The sequence below is a fragment of the Nannobrachium achirus genome, assembly GCF_963921795.1.
Source record: "Nannobrachium achirus genome assembly, chromosome: 3".
NCBI lineage: Eukaryota > Metazoa > Chordata > Actinopteri > Myctophiformes > Myctophidae > Nannobrachium > Nannobrachium achirus.
In genome coordinates this window covers 6,127,042-6,145,791 of record NC_137812.1, presented here as the reverse complement: position 1 = coordinate 6,145,791, position 18,750 = coordinate 6,127,042, and the positions used below count along the sequence as shown (strand labels likewise).

General features: G+C 42.5%; 1 protein-coding gene across 1 annotated transcript in view; it reads left to right on the top strand.

The window, feature by feature from the left end:
• Window positions 1-18,750, top strand: part of LOC308281596 (uncharacterized protein) — a gene marked incomplete at its 3' end in the record, with an annotated part of 69,409 nt that overhangs the window by 34,567 nt on the left and 16,092 nt on the right. The window contains exons 2-8 of the mRNA XM_080721822.1: window positions 7,962-8,477; window positions 8,905-9,195; window positions 10,566-10,828; window positions 11,585-11,886; window positions 12,748-13,163; window positions 15,545-15,847; window positions 18,230-18,532. Coding sequence (XP_080577948.1) covers window positions 8,935-9,195; window positions 10,566-10,828; window positions 11,585-11,886; window positions 12,748-13,163; window positions 15,545-15,847; window positions 18,230-18,532 — 1,848 coding nt within the window. The 5' untranslated portion in view covers window positions 7,962-8,477; window positions 8,905-8,934. The remainder of the gene's footprint in view (window positions 1-7,961; window positions 8,478-8,904; window positions 9,196-10,565; window positions 10,829-11,584; window positions 11,887-12,747; window positions 13,164-15,544; window positions 15,848-18,229; window positions 18,533-18,750) is intronic.

Genomic DNA, 18,750 nt, shown 5'->3' with positions numbered 1-18,750 from the left:
AGTACCTCCTAGACTGTAAATAGCCTGCAAGCTATTCACCACATTGTTAGACCACTTGACAGTAAAACACCTGCCAGCCTATCTCAGACAACCATCTGTATTCATTTCAACAGATGTCTTATTATCTAACTGCTTCAGTTGTCTTGTTTCCACATGGTAAAGGAACCTGTCTTGGAAACCCCATGCTGCCTGCATGCTGATCTAAACTTTGATTCAAAGCATGCACTTCCACTTGGAAGAGCCTGTAACTGAAGTCATCTTTGGTCAAGTTCTGGAAGTGGGTTGGAGACAAACTAATGCATGTTTTATAAAGCTTAAGCATAGTGAGTCCAGTCATATGTTATTCAAACAGACTCTCAGCACCACAGTCATGCTCTATAGTATACAGTATGCTTGACTGAACATGGTTAAAAACATAGTGTTAAATTAACTCTGAGAGTGTAAAACTGTACCTTTTTAGGACCAGTTAATCTTAACGCTCCTGAACGTGTTCAGATGGAGTATGTGCACAGAGGGTCCATTTTTATACGCTGGGTTAAATTTAACTCTAATTCTGGATTTTAATTGTATGAAAGCAGATCTAGAAACAAATGCAATATGACGTGTTGTGAGCTTGTGTTGTCTACTTTTTTGAAAACCTTTGTAAATGTTGGCCTACACAATGACATTCCATAGTGACACCAGGTTGAAAGTGGTTAACAATCAGGTCATATTAGATAATAACATAACAAAAAAATTGGTGATAATATATCAGACAAGTCAATACATCAGTCAGGCTTTAGTGTACAGACATGCAGATATACTTGACTGTCGTCCCGCTTGCCTGGAACTGACCTGAGGGGTCTAATGCATGTTTCATAAGGTCGACGACTCAGGATGGTTGACTGCCCAAACCTCACAGACACAAGACAGCCAGGAAGAGAATGGCTCTGGTTTCCTGTGGCGTGTGACATTCTTAACAGGCACGTGCAGAGAATGTTAGAGAGGCAGGGGCTGACATTCCTAAAAGGGCCTTTTGGTGGAAATATCGAAAATAGCAGACCTCTCCAAGCTCACAACAATTCGCCCGACGCGTTGTGAGCTTGGAGGTCGGCTATTTTCGGTGCTTGATACCATAAACACAATCAAGTCAATACTGGAGATTTGGCGTAATGGCATGGATTTCTACAGAGAGTGGTCAATTCTTTCAACATAAGATGCTGCATTCAAGTTCAGGAGAGTTTGGACAAGGCAATTCTCTTGAATGCTGCCTTCAGGTATGGCATGGAAAGAGCGCATTTGCATTTCTTTCACCATATAGTAAAAACTGCATTCAAGGTCTGGAGAGGGCACTTTTTACTGTTAACTGTTAAAAGGGCAGGGGCTCAAGCCCCCTTTGATGTCTATGTGTGCACGTGCCTGGTTCTTAATGCATATTTGATAAGGTTAGTTCATCAGGTCTACTGTCCTTTTGTCTGGCAGCAGACTGGCTGGGAGATCACATTTCTGCTGGCCTGCAAGGGCGTCACAAGGGGGGGGGGGAGTGGGACTGAGTAACTAGGGCCCAAGGTGGAGGGGCCTTCATTATTTTATACTTTAGCTATTGAAAAATAGCAGATATACATTATACAAGCTCACAGCACGGCACATAAAAATGTGTGCAAATCTTTGAATATGTGTATTTTTTAAGCGAACATTAACAGTTTGGCTGCTCTTGGTAGCCACACACGTTCACAGACGAGATAAGGTTTCCATGGTAACCCGCATCTCAGACGCTTGCTACGGGTGCTGGTGAAAGAAAAAACTGCATACGTCATGACGCAACGCAGCCAGAAGCAACCGAGAGCGGCCATTATCCATTGACTCCTATTCTATACTGAAACATAAAAACGGCTTTATCTCGAAATAAGGTGCAAATAACCCCGAGGAGGCCGAGATCAGCTTGTCTTCACGGCGACACTATGCCGTGATGGTCGGCCCCGGTTAGGATTTTAGTTTTCGCGACCGTTTGTAAACAAACAGATCTCCTTCCTGGATCGTCAGTGTACACCCACGTGCACACGCACGGAGCTTCCGGGGCTCTTCAAAATAAAGCGCAAGTGAATGGTGGCGTCCTGAGTGTTAATAACTAAAACTTTGCTTCTGCGGGGTCCCTGGAACTAAATATTTTGAGATGGGGTTCCGTTGCCAAATACATATAATTTTGGGGGTCCATCACATGAAAACGTTTTCTCAAAAATAGCAGATCTACAAGCTCGCGGCACTCGGTGCCGCGCTGTGAGCTTGTATATCTGCTATTTTTTCAATAGTTAAAGCACAAAATGTGAGTGAATCCTTGTACCCAGGGCCCAGAATTTGACACCCCTGGTCGCCTGTCATGCTCGATTTATACTTTTTCGTGCGATGGTGTCATGCGGAAGATGGCCGATCCACAAGCTCACAGTGGGTCGCATTTGCGACCTGTTGCGAGCTTGTAGATCAGCTTATTTATCAGGCTATTTATCAGCCTTTTGTCAGGCTTTCAGGCTGCTTGAATGTTAGGTCTAAGGTGACCGAACGTAATTTGTATCTGATAATGGCAGCTGTCCCAGACTTACCTCATGCATTATGGAAGAGTAATGACATGTTTTCACAGCGTTTTCCAATTTGGAGCGGCCGAGTGGGTGGACAGGCCGCTTGGGAATCGGGCCGTAACTAGGGCTGTCACAATTATTACATAATCGTCTAATCGCAATTATTTGACATAATCGTGATTATTTTTCATAATCGTTTCCATGTTGAAAAATGGTCATATATTTTTAAGAAAAGTCAAAAATAGTGGAAATAGTGAGCTTGTACATCAGCTATTTCCACTATCAATGTTTTTTTTGTCAAATATGTCATTTCTTTGTATATTTAGGTTATGTGTCATATCTGCCATGTGCATTGTGCAACTTAACTTCAAAGCCTAAAAGCCAAACAGAAATGTAATTGTCAACTACAAAAACACAATTAAATCGTTAATCGCAATTATTTGAGTGACAATTAATCGTCATGTAAAATGTCATTATCGTGACAGCCCTAGCGGTCGCCTTTGCGACCCTTGGCTTGCCCATGGTCGGAGGTGTCCCTGAGCAAGACACTTTACCCACCGCAACAGCTTCATTTTTCAATCTTTATTTTAACATGACACTGATTTATTTTCCGTTCTGTTTTCCATGGCATATTTCCATAGTTTTCTGCCTCTACATATTGTGCATGTGTTGTGTAAGCTGGTTATTCAGTTGTTGTTGTGTAACTTGGTGTGGGTGTTCCTAAAAAGAGAGTAGTTGAGTTCTGATGATGGTGGTGGTGGGTAGCAGCAGTGAAGGACGGGGCTTCAGAACAACAGTCTCTTCCAACAAGAGGTGGGCAATATAATCGATATGGCAATACATCACAATAGTTTATTTTCCAATACTGTATCGATACTTCAGGCCGTAGTATCGCGATACTTTGAGGAAAATAAAATATGTTCCCTTGCATAGGAACCAATGGTAGAAGTCCCGTCCTGACACTCTGCTGCCTCTAGGGGTACACATTGCCATTCCTAAAAGTGCCATTCCTACCCACTGCCATTCCTACTGCCATCCCTAACCCTAACCCTAACCTCAGTAGGAATGGCAGTGGGTAGGAATGGCACTTTTAGGAATGGAGAACTGACCCCCCTTTAACATGAGGACCTCTTTCCCAGGTGGTTCACTCAGGTTGATGGAGTTTAGAGGTTAGGTTTTGGCATATTTTCTGTGAGATCAAGTTTAGGTTTAGGCATAATTTCTGTGAGGCATCGTTTTTGTGAAGTTAATTGTTATGTGTTTCAGCGCAAGCAGGGGAAGACACACCTGGGAAAGCGGTGTGTGTTCCCAAAATCAAAATGTAAAGTTAAAGTTCCTGAAAATGAATTGGATATTACTTACTTTTACCTATTGATGAGAGAGAGAATCAGAGCTAACAGTGACTGAAAGTATCAATCTCTCTCACAAGACCTTCTCACACATTCTCTCTCTCTCTCTCACTCTCTCTCCGTCACTGTCTCTCTCCCATGGTTTGCCCCGGGGTCCTCTTTGTTATTACTGGATAATGGAGCAGTGTCCTGGATCACACCGTCTTTATATAGCTGCTTCTCTGTTTCTACCTGACCCACATTAACACACACACACACCACACGCACGCACACACATACTGTAACATACGTGTTTTGTTTATGTGCACATGAAGGTCAAAAGGCGAAGACCATAAATCCTCAACAGTACAATACTTTGACACATGACATCATGACACATTGTAGAAAGGAGACACAGCACACACACACACACTGACTCTAGGATAGAGAATAGGATTGATTTATGACTTATGACTTGACTGAACAAATCCTTTCTAAGTCTGTTGGCTCCTATTTTTGCGCAGCCAGGGGGGAAAGTGGGACTGAGTTACTAGGGCCCAAGGTGGAAGGGCCTTCATTTTAGCAATTGAAAAATAGCAGATCTACAAGCTCACAGCGCGGCACCGAGTGCCGCGCTGTGAGCTTGCAGATCTGCTATTTTTGAAAAGGCGTGGAAATGTGTGCAAATCTTTCAATATATGTATTTTTTAAGCAACATTTGTAACTCAAATTTTGCTTCTGAGGGGTCCCTGGAACGAAATTATTTTGAGATGGGAAACATAGGTTTTTCAAAAAAACCTTAGAAGGATTTGAAACATTCAAAGACTCGCACAGATTTTCACGATTTTTCACGAATAGCAGATCTACAAGCTCGCAGTGCAGCGCTGCGAGCTTGTAGATCTGTTATTTTTCAATCGTTAAAGCACAAAATAATGCATTCCTAGTCTAAATGGGTTAAACCCCCTCCCCCTATGAAGAACATTCATGGGGGCCCCGCAGTGAATCCTTGTGCCCATGGCCCAGAATTTGGTGCGACACGTGTCCACACGTGTCCTACAGGCTACGGAATATAAATACTGTAGCTACTGTACAGAACATCCATGTCAAATATAAACACACACTATGAAGTTTACTGAAGCCGCTTGGTTGGGGGGGGGGGAGTTGTATTGATATTGTTGGTGTACCCCAGGGGTGTCCAAAGTGCGGCCCGGGGGCCAAATACGGCCCGATCACACATTTTATACGGCCCGCGGCTTCATTCCCTAAACTGTTTTATAAACGGCCCACCAGCACCGTCACACAAGAATATTTTCTCAGAGTAAAATTTGTCAGGATTCCTTGTTCCCTGTTGTCTCACACTGAAGGGGTCAAAGAAAGGCTATTTTGTAGTATTTTTTTTTACCTTGCACGTCTGGTTACATTTGGTAATGTGAGTTAGTCGTGTTTTGTTCAGAGCACACACCTGACAAAAGACCATTGATATTAAATATTGATGATTATAGTAAATAAAATGTTGTAATTGCGATGTATGTGACTTTGTTATGGTCTGACAGAAAGTACACTGTGTCAGGTAGGGCTGTCACGATATGACATTTTACATGACGATTAATTGTCACTCAAATAATTGGCGGTTAACGATTTAATTGTGTTTTTGTCGTTGATAATTACATTTCTGTTTGGCTTGTAGGCTTTGAAGTTGTACATGGTAGATATGAAACATAACCTAAATATACAAAGAAATTACTGACATATTTGACAACTTACTACTTAAAAAATAACTTTGATAGTGGAAATAGCCGATCTACAAGCTCACAACGCGTCGCGATGCGTTGTGAGCTTGTAGATCTGCTATTTCCACAATTTTTGACCTTTTTTTTTAAATATATGAACATTTTTCAACATGGAAACGCTTATGACGATTATGAAAAATAATCACGATTATGTAAAATAAAATCACGATTAGACGATTATGTAATAATTGTGACAGCCCTAGTGTCAGGAGATATAGTCGGCCCTTGGTTGTTTTAATATTTTCTAATGTGGCCCCCTTTGAAAAACGTTTGGACACCCCTGTTGTACTCAAACTCCACACAAACACTTCTGACACGCACGCACGTAAGCTTCTCTGGCAAGCATGCACGTACATGCACACATGCACCCTTTTTTTCCAATTCATTTAGAACAATCTACCTGCACCCCTCTGATTTTTATTTCAAATAGCAGGATAATGTTAATGATAAGATGATAAAAAAAGAGTGCAGCTCACAATGCAACACGAAGAGCTTGTAAATACTATTTACGAAGTATATAGTGTGTGTGGGATGCACTCTTTAGTTTTTAATAGTAATACATGTGATGGCTTAGTCAAATCAGAAACCAATGTCAGTCATTGAAACCTCTCTGATTTATCGGTCCATTTAAACCTTGAATGTTTCAGGTATGAGTTTGTGCATAGTTCTGTATGCAGGGGCGTCACAAGGGGGAGGGAGTGGGACTGAGTTACTAGGGCCCAAGGTGGAGGGACCTTAATTATTTTATACTTTAACTATTGAAACATAACAGATATACAAGCTCACAGCACGACGCTACAAGCTTGTAGATCTGCTATTTTTGAAAATTCGTGAAAATGTGTGCACATCTTTGAATATAATTGTATGTATTTTAGAAGCGAACATTTGTAACTCAAATTTTGATTCTGGGGGCGTCCCTGGAACTAAGTATTTTGAGATGGGGTCCGTGGCCAAATACATATAATTTTGGGGGTCCTTCACATGATAAATGTTTGAGCACCACTGACATAGAAACTTTTTTTTTTCTTAGAAGGATTTGAAATATTCAAAGACTCGCGACTCAAGAAATATTCAAGATTTTTCAAAAATAGCGAAACAAGTCCATGTATACTGTATGATAACGAACACACACGCACGCACGCACTCACGCACGCACGCGCACACACACACCATGTGCATACAGTGATGCAGCAGTGAGCATAGTTTCTCATCTTATCCTGAGGGGGGCAGCATATCCTGACTCTTGTACCAAAGAACCACATCATTGGATCAGCATCTTCCCTCACTCTTGTTTTCTTATTAATCTACATTTGTTTTTTATTCTCCACACCAGTCAAGCTTTTAGGTGTTTCTTTTATTTGTATTCATGTTTTTTTTTTTTACATTTCTTTTTGGGGCTTTTATGCCTTTTATTGAAAGGACAGTTGACTGACAGGAAATGGGGAGAGAGATGGGGAGTAAAGGGAATGGAATTCGAACCCGCGACACGCTGCCAGGCTGGTATTGCAGCCTACTGTGCCCGGGCCATCATGCTGGCTGCCCAAGCCTATATTTATGTTTTCATGCATTTTTGCAATTCTTTGTGCTTGTAGATCTGCTGTTTTCACTACTTTTGTGTGACCGCCTTGTATGATGAAGTAGTGCTTTACTTTGCGAAAAAATATACAAATTTGAAACTTGGTTATTTTGACACATTTTGTCAATTTTTTTTATTTCATTTTTCAGTGAATACAGGTATCAAAATACTCACTTCCGATTTTTGTATTGTTGTATTTGTCTAAGACCTTAAAGGAGGTGAAAGTGATATTCTTTTAGTTAAAGTGAGAGTGAAGTAACACTATATTCTAGTGTCTGTTGAGTTACAGGGTTTTCCCCATCTCTCCAGCTCACAGGGATCTCCTCTTCTCTCCAGCTCTTTTTAACAAAAACAAAAAGGTTTTAACAAAAAAAAAAAAAAAAACATCCTTGGTTGTGGTTCTCAAAGTGGATTCCAGGGACTCTGTGGGTTCCTTTAGGAGGGTTTAAATTGACCCATAAAAGTCTGTAACTCTGACAGTGTACAAATGGAACCAAATGGACCCTAACGGGTCCATTTGGTTCCATGTATACACTGTCAGAGTTAAGGGGAGACCTTGAAATTTGAAAGTTTGAGAAACACTGTTTTAAAGCACCTTTTTAAGAGTCAAGAGCCGATTAACGATACATGAAAAAAGAGAAAATGCAGCCTGAATTCTATTAGTAACTTTTGATGTTAAATTACTAATTATTTTTGTTTTCTTTCTGGTTTTCAGATGTTTTCCTGAACTGATCTCTGAAAACAGCAAACCCCTTTGATCAGGCAGCTTGAAACCCTCTGCTGGGTAAAAGTTACTGCACTTTGGAACTATTGAAGTGGTGCGGATGTGACTTGATGGGAATCTTCAATAATCCATGTGGACCTGGATTGAATAAACAGAGCAACAATCATCTGGGCATCTTTAAAACCTGTATTATGTAGCTGTCATCGGAGTTCCAAATACCTCCGTGGAATGTTCCTGCATTTTGGCTGTGCTGTGTGAAAGAATGGATCATTAATAGTAGCATACAGTAACTGACTGCATCGCACAGAGAAGTTTTATTCTGGAGAATCACGGAAGAAAACTCTTAAAAAGCCAGAACCACAACTTGGAATCCTAATCGTACGCAGAGGTTTATTGATTGTCCTCTGTCCATCACAACCAACAGCAAATAAGACCATGGATTATTGGTCTTAAGTAAACGCCTGTGCCTTATATTTATCCATATCGTCGTTGTCAGGTGAAAACCTTGTATGTCCAAAACCGTTTGTTTTGCATTTATCATTTTTAAAACTATTTAAACTAGTGAAAACAGCTGATCTACAAGCACACAACGCCTCGCACCGCGAGGCGTTGTGTGCTTGTAGATCGGCTGGTTTTCACTACTTTTGTATGACAGCCTTGTATGATGAAAAAATGTACAAATTTGAAACTTGGAGATTTTGACACATTTTGACAATATCTTTTGCATTCCGAATTAGGTACATTTTTCAGTGAATACAGGCATCAAAATACTCACTTCCTTTGCATTGTTTATTTGTCTAAGACCTTAAAGGAGGTGTAAGTGATATTCCTTTAGTTAAAGTAAGAGTGAAGTAACACTATATTCTAGTGTCTGTTGAGTTACAGGGTTTTCCCCATCTCTCCAGCTTATATTACGGACAAATCAATTTCACAGAAAAGAGAAGCGGCCTCCACACCTCCAGAGATGAGTGTTTCTCAGAGCGGTGGGAGCCTCCCTACCGGCATGAAGCTCCCGCTTCACAGCGCCAGAACGGGGGATCCGAACGGCAACGCTTTCCCCGTCTCCTCTTCCTCCTCCTCTTCGTCTTCGTCCTCCTGTTTGGGGGAGTCGTCCCCCGATTCCATGCGCAGTCTGAGCAGCCTCAGCGGCAGCTCCTCCCTCTCCAGCCCGCTGGATGTGGACATGGCGGAGGCCACCGCGACCTCAACCGCTCGCGCGCCCCAGGTCAGTGGTGTAAAGTAATAAAGTACATTTACTTAAGTACTGTACAGTTCCGAGATATTTATACTTTACTTGAGTGTTTCCAATTTCCAATACTTTTACTTTTACTCCACTTAGGGTGACCAGACGTCCCGCTTTGGCCGGGACTGTCCCGTTTTCAAGCTGCGTGTCCCGGTGTCCTGACAAATATCTCTATAACACTAATATGTCCCGGTTTTCAACATTCACTACAAAATTGTCACGGTTTTCGCCAGAATTAAAATAATAGTAGCTGTTTTCAGTTGTTGCATAGACATTTATCATGTTCTTTTTATGAAGACATGCTCACCTAACCAATCAGAAAACATGAACAAATACATTGCGTGTCTGAATTCAACACTGAGGCTGTTTGTCAATCACTCACTGCCTGTATGCAACCCTGCGGTGCGTATGTGTGCGTGCACGAACGTTAGAGAATGGGCGTGCGCGGTAACGTGCACATTGCTTTTAGGGTCCAGGTTTTAGGCAACAGTGGTTCGCGTCCCGGTTTGAGCGGCTGAAAATATGGTCACCCTAACTCCACTACATCTCGGATCCAAATATTGTACTTTTACTCCACTGCATTTATTTGAAAACTTCAGTTATTAGTTACTTTGCAGATATAAATTATAACATTATAAAACATACATTAACCACTTTTTTATACCTAGGCTATTTGAAAATAGCCGATCTACAAGCTCACAACGCGTTGCATCGAGACGTGTTGTGAGCTTGTAGATCGGCTATTTTCAAACATTTTGTACTTTTGGTACTTTAAGTACTTATTGATGCCAATACCTTTATACTTTTACTCAAGTACATTTTTAATTCCTTACTTCTACTTACAGAGTATTTCTACATTGCAGTATTGATACTTTTACTTAAAGGAGTAGTTCACCACTTTTCAACCTGTCTTCATATAATAGGTCCTCACTAATGTTCATAATAAAATAGCACATTTTTTTTCTATTCAGTCTGGGTCTCATAGGAGAGCTGTCAAATCCTTCCTACCGGTGACATCATCGTTTGACAAAAGAAAATTAAATAATATTTTTGAAAAAAAATATATAGATTTTTATTATCACAAGAACAATGGCTTCCACTTTAACATTGCAACTTTTTCATGAATAGAAAGCCTGCAGTTTCTATTAGCTTGCATTTCCCATTGATGATGTCACCGGTAGGAAGGATTTGACCCACCCACAGCTCTCCTATGAGACCCAAACTGAGTAGAAAAAAATTGTGATATTTTATCATGAACATTAGTGAGGACCTATTATATGAAGATAGGTTGAAAAGTGGTGGAGTGCCCCTTTAAGTAAAACATTTGAGTACTTTTTCCACCACTGCCCCAGGTCGCCACACCGAAATGGCCGTCCGAGACGGAGGGTAAAGACAAAGGCAAAGTGGAGAATGGTGACGCCGTGACAGAGAGCGTTCAAACTGTGACGGGGCGGTCCGAATCCAACGACAACTCCGTTTCCGTGTATCTGGACGCCGACAGTGGCGGCGACTACTACGAAGACACCTGGAACGACAACGACAACCCGACGCTGACGGCAAACGTCGCCCGCAACGACAACGACGACCTCAGCAGCAGTAGCAGCGTCAGGGAAAGGTGGGCGATATGGAAAAATACAATATCACGATATTTTTCCAAGTTGTATCACGATACACAATCTTATCATGATTCTTTTTCATGTTGGTTTTTATGGTTATTTTTCAAGTTAATTAACATTACAACCACCTACAAGGTAACAAAAACTAAAGGAAAAAGCAGACCATTTAGACCAGTGGTCCTCAAAGCGGGGTCCAGGGACTCTCTGGGTTCCCTTTGGGAGGTCTAAATTTGACCCTTACACGTATGTACCGTTGTTTTGGGTTGAGATTGGCACATTTCACTCAGGTTTTTTCATCTCTCTCACTTTTTTCTGCTGACCTCACTCATCAACGAAATAAACAGAAAATAACCAAAAACAAAAATACAACAATTCACAGGAGATAAGCAGTGATCACCCCATGATATGCACTGCAATGTAGTTTCAAATGCACTACATTGCAGATGCTTTGAGAGTAAAAAAAACTAATAAAGAAGAAGAAGACACGTTTGACATGCATGATCTGGACAGACTGCCCCAGGAAATGTGCCAATCTCAACCCAAAACATTTATATACTGTCAGAGTTAAGGGGAGACATTAACATTTTAAAGTTTGATAACCACTGATTTAGATGCAGGTTTAAATGGATTCTGCAATGAATCTCTGTATTGACAATTCAACAGGCTCCCTCATTGTATCACAATATAGACACAATATCTCTGAAAAGGCATATCGTGGAGACATTGTATCTTCTCAACAATATTTATCACCCCAGGGAAAGGCGACGCTCCTCCTCTCCGGATTCGGATGCGACGGAGGTCCCCGTTATGGACGACGATGACGACGATGATGACGATGCCGACGACGAAGACGTGTTTCTGTCGGTGAGCTCTGACGTGGCCCTGAGGAGAGCCAGCACGGCCACCGTCGCATCGATGACCAACGCGGTGACCCCCACCCTGGACTCACTGGGTGCTCCGTGGCCTGACCTCTGTGTGGGGTCAGAGGGAGAGGGTGGAGGTCCCAAGAGCGTGGACCTCCAGAGGGAGGCGACCGCTCCCCTCGAAGAAACGGCGGGTCTGTAGTAGATTATAGATTATCATGATTGATTATGTGTGACGTTATAGAGTAGATCATGTGCTCATTGATTATATTAATATCTAGTTCTGATGATGATCATTGATACTGGATAGCTTGTTGCGACCGTCAGGTCGCAGTTACTATCAAAACCTCCACCAGGTGTCTGTCAGTCACGTCACACTTTTCCCCTACTCATATCTCCGTCACAGTTGCCCCGATCCATGCCAAACTTTGCACACACACACTCCTTGGCTGCCAAACCACAACCTCCACCCCTCATTTCTCACATGGCCCTCTTCTAGCGCCACCATTTGGGCGATTCTTACAAAACCCATTTTTGGACACTGCTCCTACAGATTTTGCCCTAAAATCACACAAAGCGGTACACAGTATCTCTACAGTCATGTCATCAACATGCACCTGTCCCATCGAGCGCCACCATCAGGCCCGATTTTTGCAAAACACATTTTTGGACACTGCTCCTACAGATTTTGCCCTAAAATCACGCAAAGCGATACACAGTATCTCTAAAGTCATGTCATCAACATGGATCTGTCCCGTTTCCCATATTCCCTCTTGATTGCCTACCATTGCCTTCTAAAGTTTGTGTATGAGACCTGGCGGTCGCTTATCTCCCGTTTAGCGAGTCTTACTGGTAATAGTCTAGATGTCTCACTAGGACTGAGTAGCTATTGTTTTGGTGAAGCCTATCTTGTTGTGGTACAGCTCGTCCCAGAGGCCTTGAAGCCACATGTATAACTCTAGCATCTTACCATTCTTCTTGGCACCACCACCTAATACATTGTCTTGTCTCCTCATTTTCTCATTGATTATTGATTGATCTGAATTCCACCACAGGTCCCGGGTCAGATCAGGTGACCTGTCCATCAGATCGTCTCACCGATGGCCAGTCGCCAGACAGAGTGGCTGATGATGATGATATCGCACACCACAAACCCCTTGCTTCTGAGGTCCTTAGTGAAACCACCAATACGTCGTCCTCTGCTCCCTCCGCCAACAAGAAGGAATTACAGTTGAAATCTCCGCTCTCTCAGGAAGAGGTGGACGCCGCCCTCCCCAAGTCTACGGGTAGTTTGTTAGCGCGAGCTGTGAAATCCAAGCCCAGCGCCGCTAACTCTCCTACCAAGACCGCCTCTGCATCAAGCAGATCAGTTAAGCCGGAGACAAAGAGAGCTCCCAAACCAGACCTGAAGAATGTCAAAGCTAAAGTTGCATCAAGGCCCACCACAGCCCCGGCTAAAACGACCCATCAGGTATTGCACTGTGCGGAGATTATAATGTCCTCAATGTATTCAATTATTGTCTTCTGTCTGGTGGAAACCAGTGTCCAAAACCTTTACTTTTCAAGAAATGGTAAAAAGAGCCTTGCCACAAGTTTCCCAACAAGGTTTCTGGGGAAAAAGGGGTGTGTTTAATGTGGGCTTCACTTCCTCCGCAAAGCAAATGCGAGGAGCTCAATGGGCTGAGGTTTTGGACAAGGTTGACGCCCACTCGCGGCTTGGGAGCTTTTGGCTACGAGGAAGCTAAATGACAGGGATCATTGGGCCTCATTCACCAATAAGTTCTTAACTTTCTTCTTAACTTGTTCTTAAATTTCCTCCTAAGTGAATTCCTAAGTGAAGTCCAGTCACATTCATGAAACGTTCTTAGGAAGGCAAAATTGTTCTTAACTATGTTCTTAACATGATGAATGCCAATCCTCGTAACTTGAAGGGGTGTGCCAGGTAATCCTAATTATCATAGGTAGACGCCCCACATATCCTAATTTGCATCCGTATTACCATAGGGAGCCACCCACAAATCCCCATATAAGGCACGACTTCATGACACTCTCTGCAGTCACACCTGTGTTTGATTGCTGTACACAGAACTAACAAGAAATCACACACATAAATAAAGTTGAGAGAATGAAGTCAAGAATAGCCTAACTAAAGTGTAAAGATGGTGGAACACTAGACTCCAAACCTTAAAAAAAAACACTTATGTGGAGGTACTTCTGAAGTGAACAGCTAATTATTGTTATTTAATGAATGTATTTTATTATTTCACTATAGACATCAATGTAAATTTGCTGAAATTAGAATGTTATCCATATTTCATGTTTGGAAATAGCATTAGTTGTGGATATAAAACATTTTATTACTGAAAGCTGGTAGGTGGGTGTAGAGGGGCTTTAAGTTAGCAGCTGCTTGGTATGTAATGGGGTGGAAGTAGGGGTGTGGTGGTTGGGATATGGTGCATGGTGCAAGGGGGGCTTTCAGGTAGGAAGGGGACAGGAAAATGGGCGTGTGGCAGCTGTTGAGATATGGGGGTGAGGGTATAGGGAGTTGGGTTATGGGGGGGGGGGCGGGGGGGTGAAGGGTTGTGCCGGGGGGAGGGTGGGGGTTGTAGGGGGTGAGTATGAGGCTTGGGCTTCAACTCAACCGGCTCATTTTGGGTTGGGATGCAATTTTCAGACCTGTTGAAAACTAGTCAGTAAACCAGTGGTGCTAAACATTTTCATGTCAAGGACCCCCAAATTAACATGCATTCTGTGGACCCCCACCTGAAAATATTTTCTGCCTGGGAAGATTTTTCAAGATTTATCAAATGTTAAAAAAATATCAGATTTATCAAATGTTTAAAAAATATCAGATGTATCAAATGGTTAAAAAATATCCGATCTACAAGCTCAAAATGGGCTGTAATGGTAATGCGTTCGGTTGTGAGCTTGTAGATCGGCTATTTTCAAACAAATTTTAAAACTGGGTTAAAATGGTAAAACTCTTCCTTGTTTTACTGTGGACCCCCTGGAACTTCCTAAAGGACCCCTGGGGGTCCCCAAACCACACTTTGAGAACCACTGCTCTAAAGATATGATACAAATATTTTGATGATTTAAATCATATTATTATACGACTGTAGAATTGATGAAACTTAAAGAATACATTATTTTAGCACAGCATGTCACACTTAAGAACTAAAAGGCCACCCTAAGAGTGCTCTATAGTGTGCGTAGATTTTTTCTTAACATAAGAACAAATCACAGCTAAGAAAACATTGGTGTATGCCAAATCTTCGTAAAAAACTTCTTAAAAGGGTCTAAGAACAAATTTCTTCGTAAGAACGTTCGTAAGTAGGTTGGTGAATCGGGCCCATTGAGTGTAGCTTCTCGCGATTCAAATCACTTAACGATGTAATCACCGTGCAGAGATTCAGGTGTCACAGGCTCACAGCAGCAAACAGCAACCAGTCAGAATGAAACTGCTAAGAGGAACAGGAAGTGATGCCCAACTTTCACGCAAGGGCTCATGTTAGTCTCGTGTAGCCAAGCTTACTCATCTGCAAAGAGAGAAGCCTGGGCGCGATATGACACAGTGTGTTCTAGGACAATGTGAAGGTCTCCCCTTAACTTTGACAGTATACAAATGGAACCAAATGGACCCGTCAGGGTCCATTTGGTTCCATTTGTATACTGTCAAAGTTATAGACTTGTAAGGGTCAATTTTGACCCCCTTAACACATTGACCGCCATTTTAACATACCTCCGTACTCCCACCTGCCATTCGTCTCCATAGACTTCCATGTAATTGGGTGTGCACGGATCATGCACACCCATGATGATATCGCACACCACAAACCCCTTGCTTCTGAGGTCCTTAGTGAAACCACCAATACGTCGTCCTCTGCTCCCTCCGCCAACAAGAAGGAATTACAGTTGAAATCTCCGCTCTCTCAGGAAGAGGTGGACGCCGCCCTCCCCAAGTCTACGGGTAGTTTGTTAGCGCGAGCTGTGAAATCCAAGCCCAGCGCCGCTAACTCTCCTACCAAGACCGCCTCTGCATCAAGCAGATCAGTTAAGCCGGAGACAAAGAGAGCTCCCAAACCAGACCTGAAGAATGTCAAAGCTAAAGTTGCATCAAGGCCCACCACAGCCCCGGCTAAAACGACCCATCAGGTATTGCACTGTGCGGAGATTATAATGTCCTCAATGTATTCAATTATTGTCTTCTGTCTGGTGGAAACCAGTGTCCAAAACCTTTACTTTTCAAGAAATGGTAAAAAGAGCCTTGCCACAAGTTTCCCAACAAGGTTTCTGGGGAAAAAGGGGTGTGTTTAATGTGGGCTTCACTTCCTCCGCAAAGCAAATGCGAGGAGCTCAATGGGCTGAGGTTTTGGACAAGGTTGACGCCCACTCGCGGCTTGGGAGCTTTTGGCTACGAGGAAGCTAAATGACAGGGATCATTGGGCCTCATTCACCAATAAGTTCTTAACTTTCTTCTTAACTTGTTCTTAAATTTCCTCCTAAGTGAATTCCTAAGTGAAGTCCAGTCACATTCATGAAACGTTCTTAGGAAGGCAAAATTGTTCTTAACTATGTTCTTAACATGATGAATGCCAATCCTCGTAACTTGAAGGGGTGTGCCAGGTAATCCTAATTATCATAGGTAGACGCCCCACATATCCTAATTTGCATCCGTATTACCATAGGGAGCCACCCACAAATCCCCATATAAGGCACGACTTCATGACACTCTCTGCAGTCACACCTGTGTTTGATTGCTGTACACAGAACTAACAAGAAATCACACACATAAATAAAGTTGAGAGAATGAAGTCAAGAATAGCCTAACTAAAGTGTAAAGATGGTGGAACACTAGACTCCAAACCTTAAAAAAAAACACTTATGTGGAGGTACTTCTGAAGTGAACAGCTAATTATTGTTATTTAATGAATGTATTTTATTATTTCACTATAGACATCAATGTAAATTTGCTGAAATTAGAATGTTATCCATATTTCATGTTTGGAAATAGCATTAGTTGTGGATATAAAACATTTTATTACTGAAAGCTGGTAGGTGGGTGTAGAGGGGCTTTAAGTTAGCAGCTGCTTGGTATGTAATGGGGTGGAAGTAGGGGTGTGGTGGTTGGGATATGGTGCATGGTGCAAGGGGGGCTTTCAGGTAGGAAGGGGACAGGAAAATGGGCGTGTGGCAGCTGTTGAGATATGGGGGTGAGGGTATAGGGAGTTGGGTTATGGGGGGGGGGGGCGGGGGGGTGAAGGGTTGTGCCGGGGGGAGGGTGGGGGTTGTAGGGGGTGAGTATGAGGCTTGGGCTTCAACTCAACCGGCTCATTTTGGGTTGGGATGCAATTTTCAGACCTGTTGAAAACTAGTCAGTAAACCAGTGGTGCTAAACATTTTCATGTCAAGGACCCCCAAATTAACATGCATTCTGTGGACCCCCACCTGAAAATATTTTCTGCCTGGGAAGATTTTTCAAGATTTATCAAATGTTAAAAAAATATCAGATTTATCAAATGTTTAAAAAATATCAGATGTATCAAATGGTTAAAAAATATCCGATCTACAAGCTCAAAATGGGCTGTAATGGTAATGCGTTCGGTTGTGAGCTTGTAGATCGGCTATTTTCAAACAAATTTTAAAACTGGGTTAAAATGGTAAAACTCTTCCTTGTTTTACTGTGGACCCCCTGGAACTTCCTAAAGGACCCCTGGGGGTCCCCAAACCACACTTTGAGAACCACTGCTCTAAAGATATGATACAAATATTTTGATGATTTAAATCATATTATTATACGACTGTAGAATTGATGAAACTTAAAGAATACATTATTTTAGCACAGCATGTCACACTTAAGAACTAAAAGGCCACCCTAAGAGTGCTCTATAGTGTGCGTAGATTTTTTCTTAACATAAGAACAAATCACAGCTAAGAAAACATTGGTGTATGCCAAATCTTCGTAAAAAACTTCTTAAAAGGGTCTAAGAACAAATTTCTTCGTAAGAACGTTCGTAAGTAGGTTGGTGAATCGGGCCCATTGAGTGTAGCTTCTCGCGATTCAAATCACTTAACGATGTAATCACCGTGCAGAGATTCAGGTGTCACAGGCTCACAGCAGCAAACAGCAACCAGTCAGAATGAAACTGCTAAGAGGAACAGGAAGTGATGCCCAACTTTCACGCAAGGGCTCATGTTAGTCTCGTGTAGCCAAGCTTACTCATCTGCAAAGAGAGAAGCCTGGGCGCGATATGACACAGTGTGTTCTAGGACAATGTGAAGGTCTCCCCTTAACTTTGACAGTATACAAATGGAACCAAATGGACCCGTCAGGGTCCATTTGGTTCCATTTGTATACTGTCAAAGTTATAGACTTGTAAGGGTCAATTTTGACCCCCTTAACACATTGACCGCCATTTTAACATACCTCCGTACTCCCACCTGCCATTCGTCTCCATAGACTTCCATGTAATTGGGTGTGCACGGATCATGCACACCCATGATGATATCGCACACCACAAACCCCTTGCTTCTGAGGTCCTTAGTGAAACCACCAATACGTCGTCCTCTGCTCCCTCCGCCAACAAGAAGGAATTACAGTTGAAATCTCCGCTCTCTCAGGAAGAGGTGGACGCCGCCCTCCCCAAGTCTACGGGTAGTTTGTTAGCGCGAGCTGTGAAATCCAAGCCCAGCGCCGCTAACTCTCCTACCAAGACCGCCTCTGCATCAAGCAGATCAGTTAAGCCGGAGACAAAGAGAGCTCCCAAACCAGACCTGAAGAATGTCAAAGCTAAAGTTGCATCAAGGCCCACCACAGCCCCGGCTAAAACGACCCATCAGGTATTGCACTGTGCGGAGATTATAATGTCCTCAATGTATTCAATTATTGTCTTCTGTCTGGTGGAAACCAGTGTCCAAAACCTTTACTTTTCAAGAAATGGTAAAAAGAGCCTTGCCACAAGTTTCCCAACAAGGTTTCTGGGGAAAAAGGGGTGTGTTTAATGTGGGCTTCACTTCCTCCGCAAAGCAAATGCGAGGAGCTCAATGGGCTGAGGTTT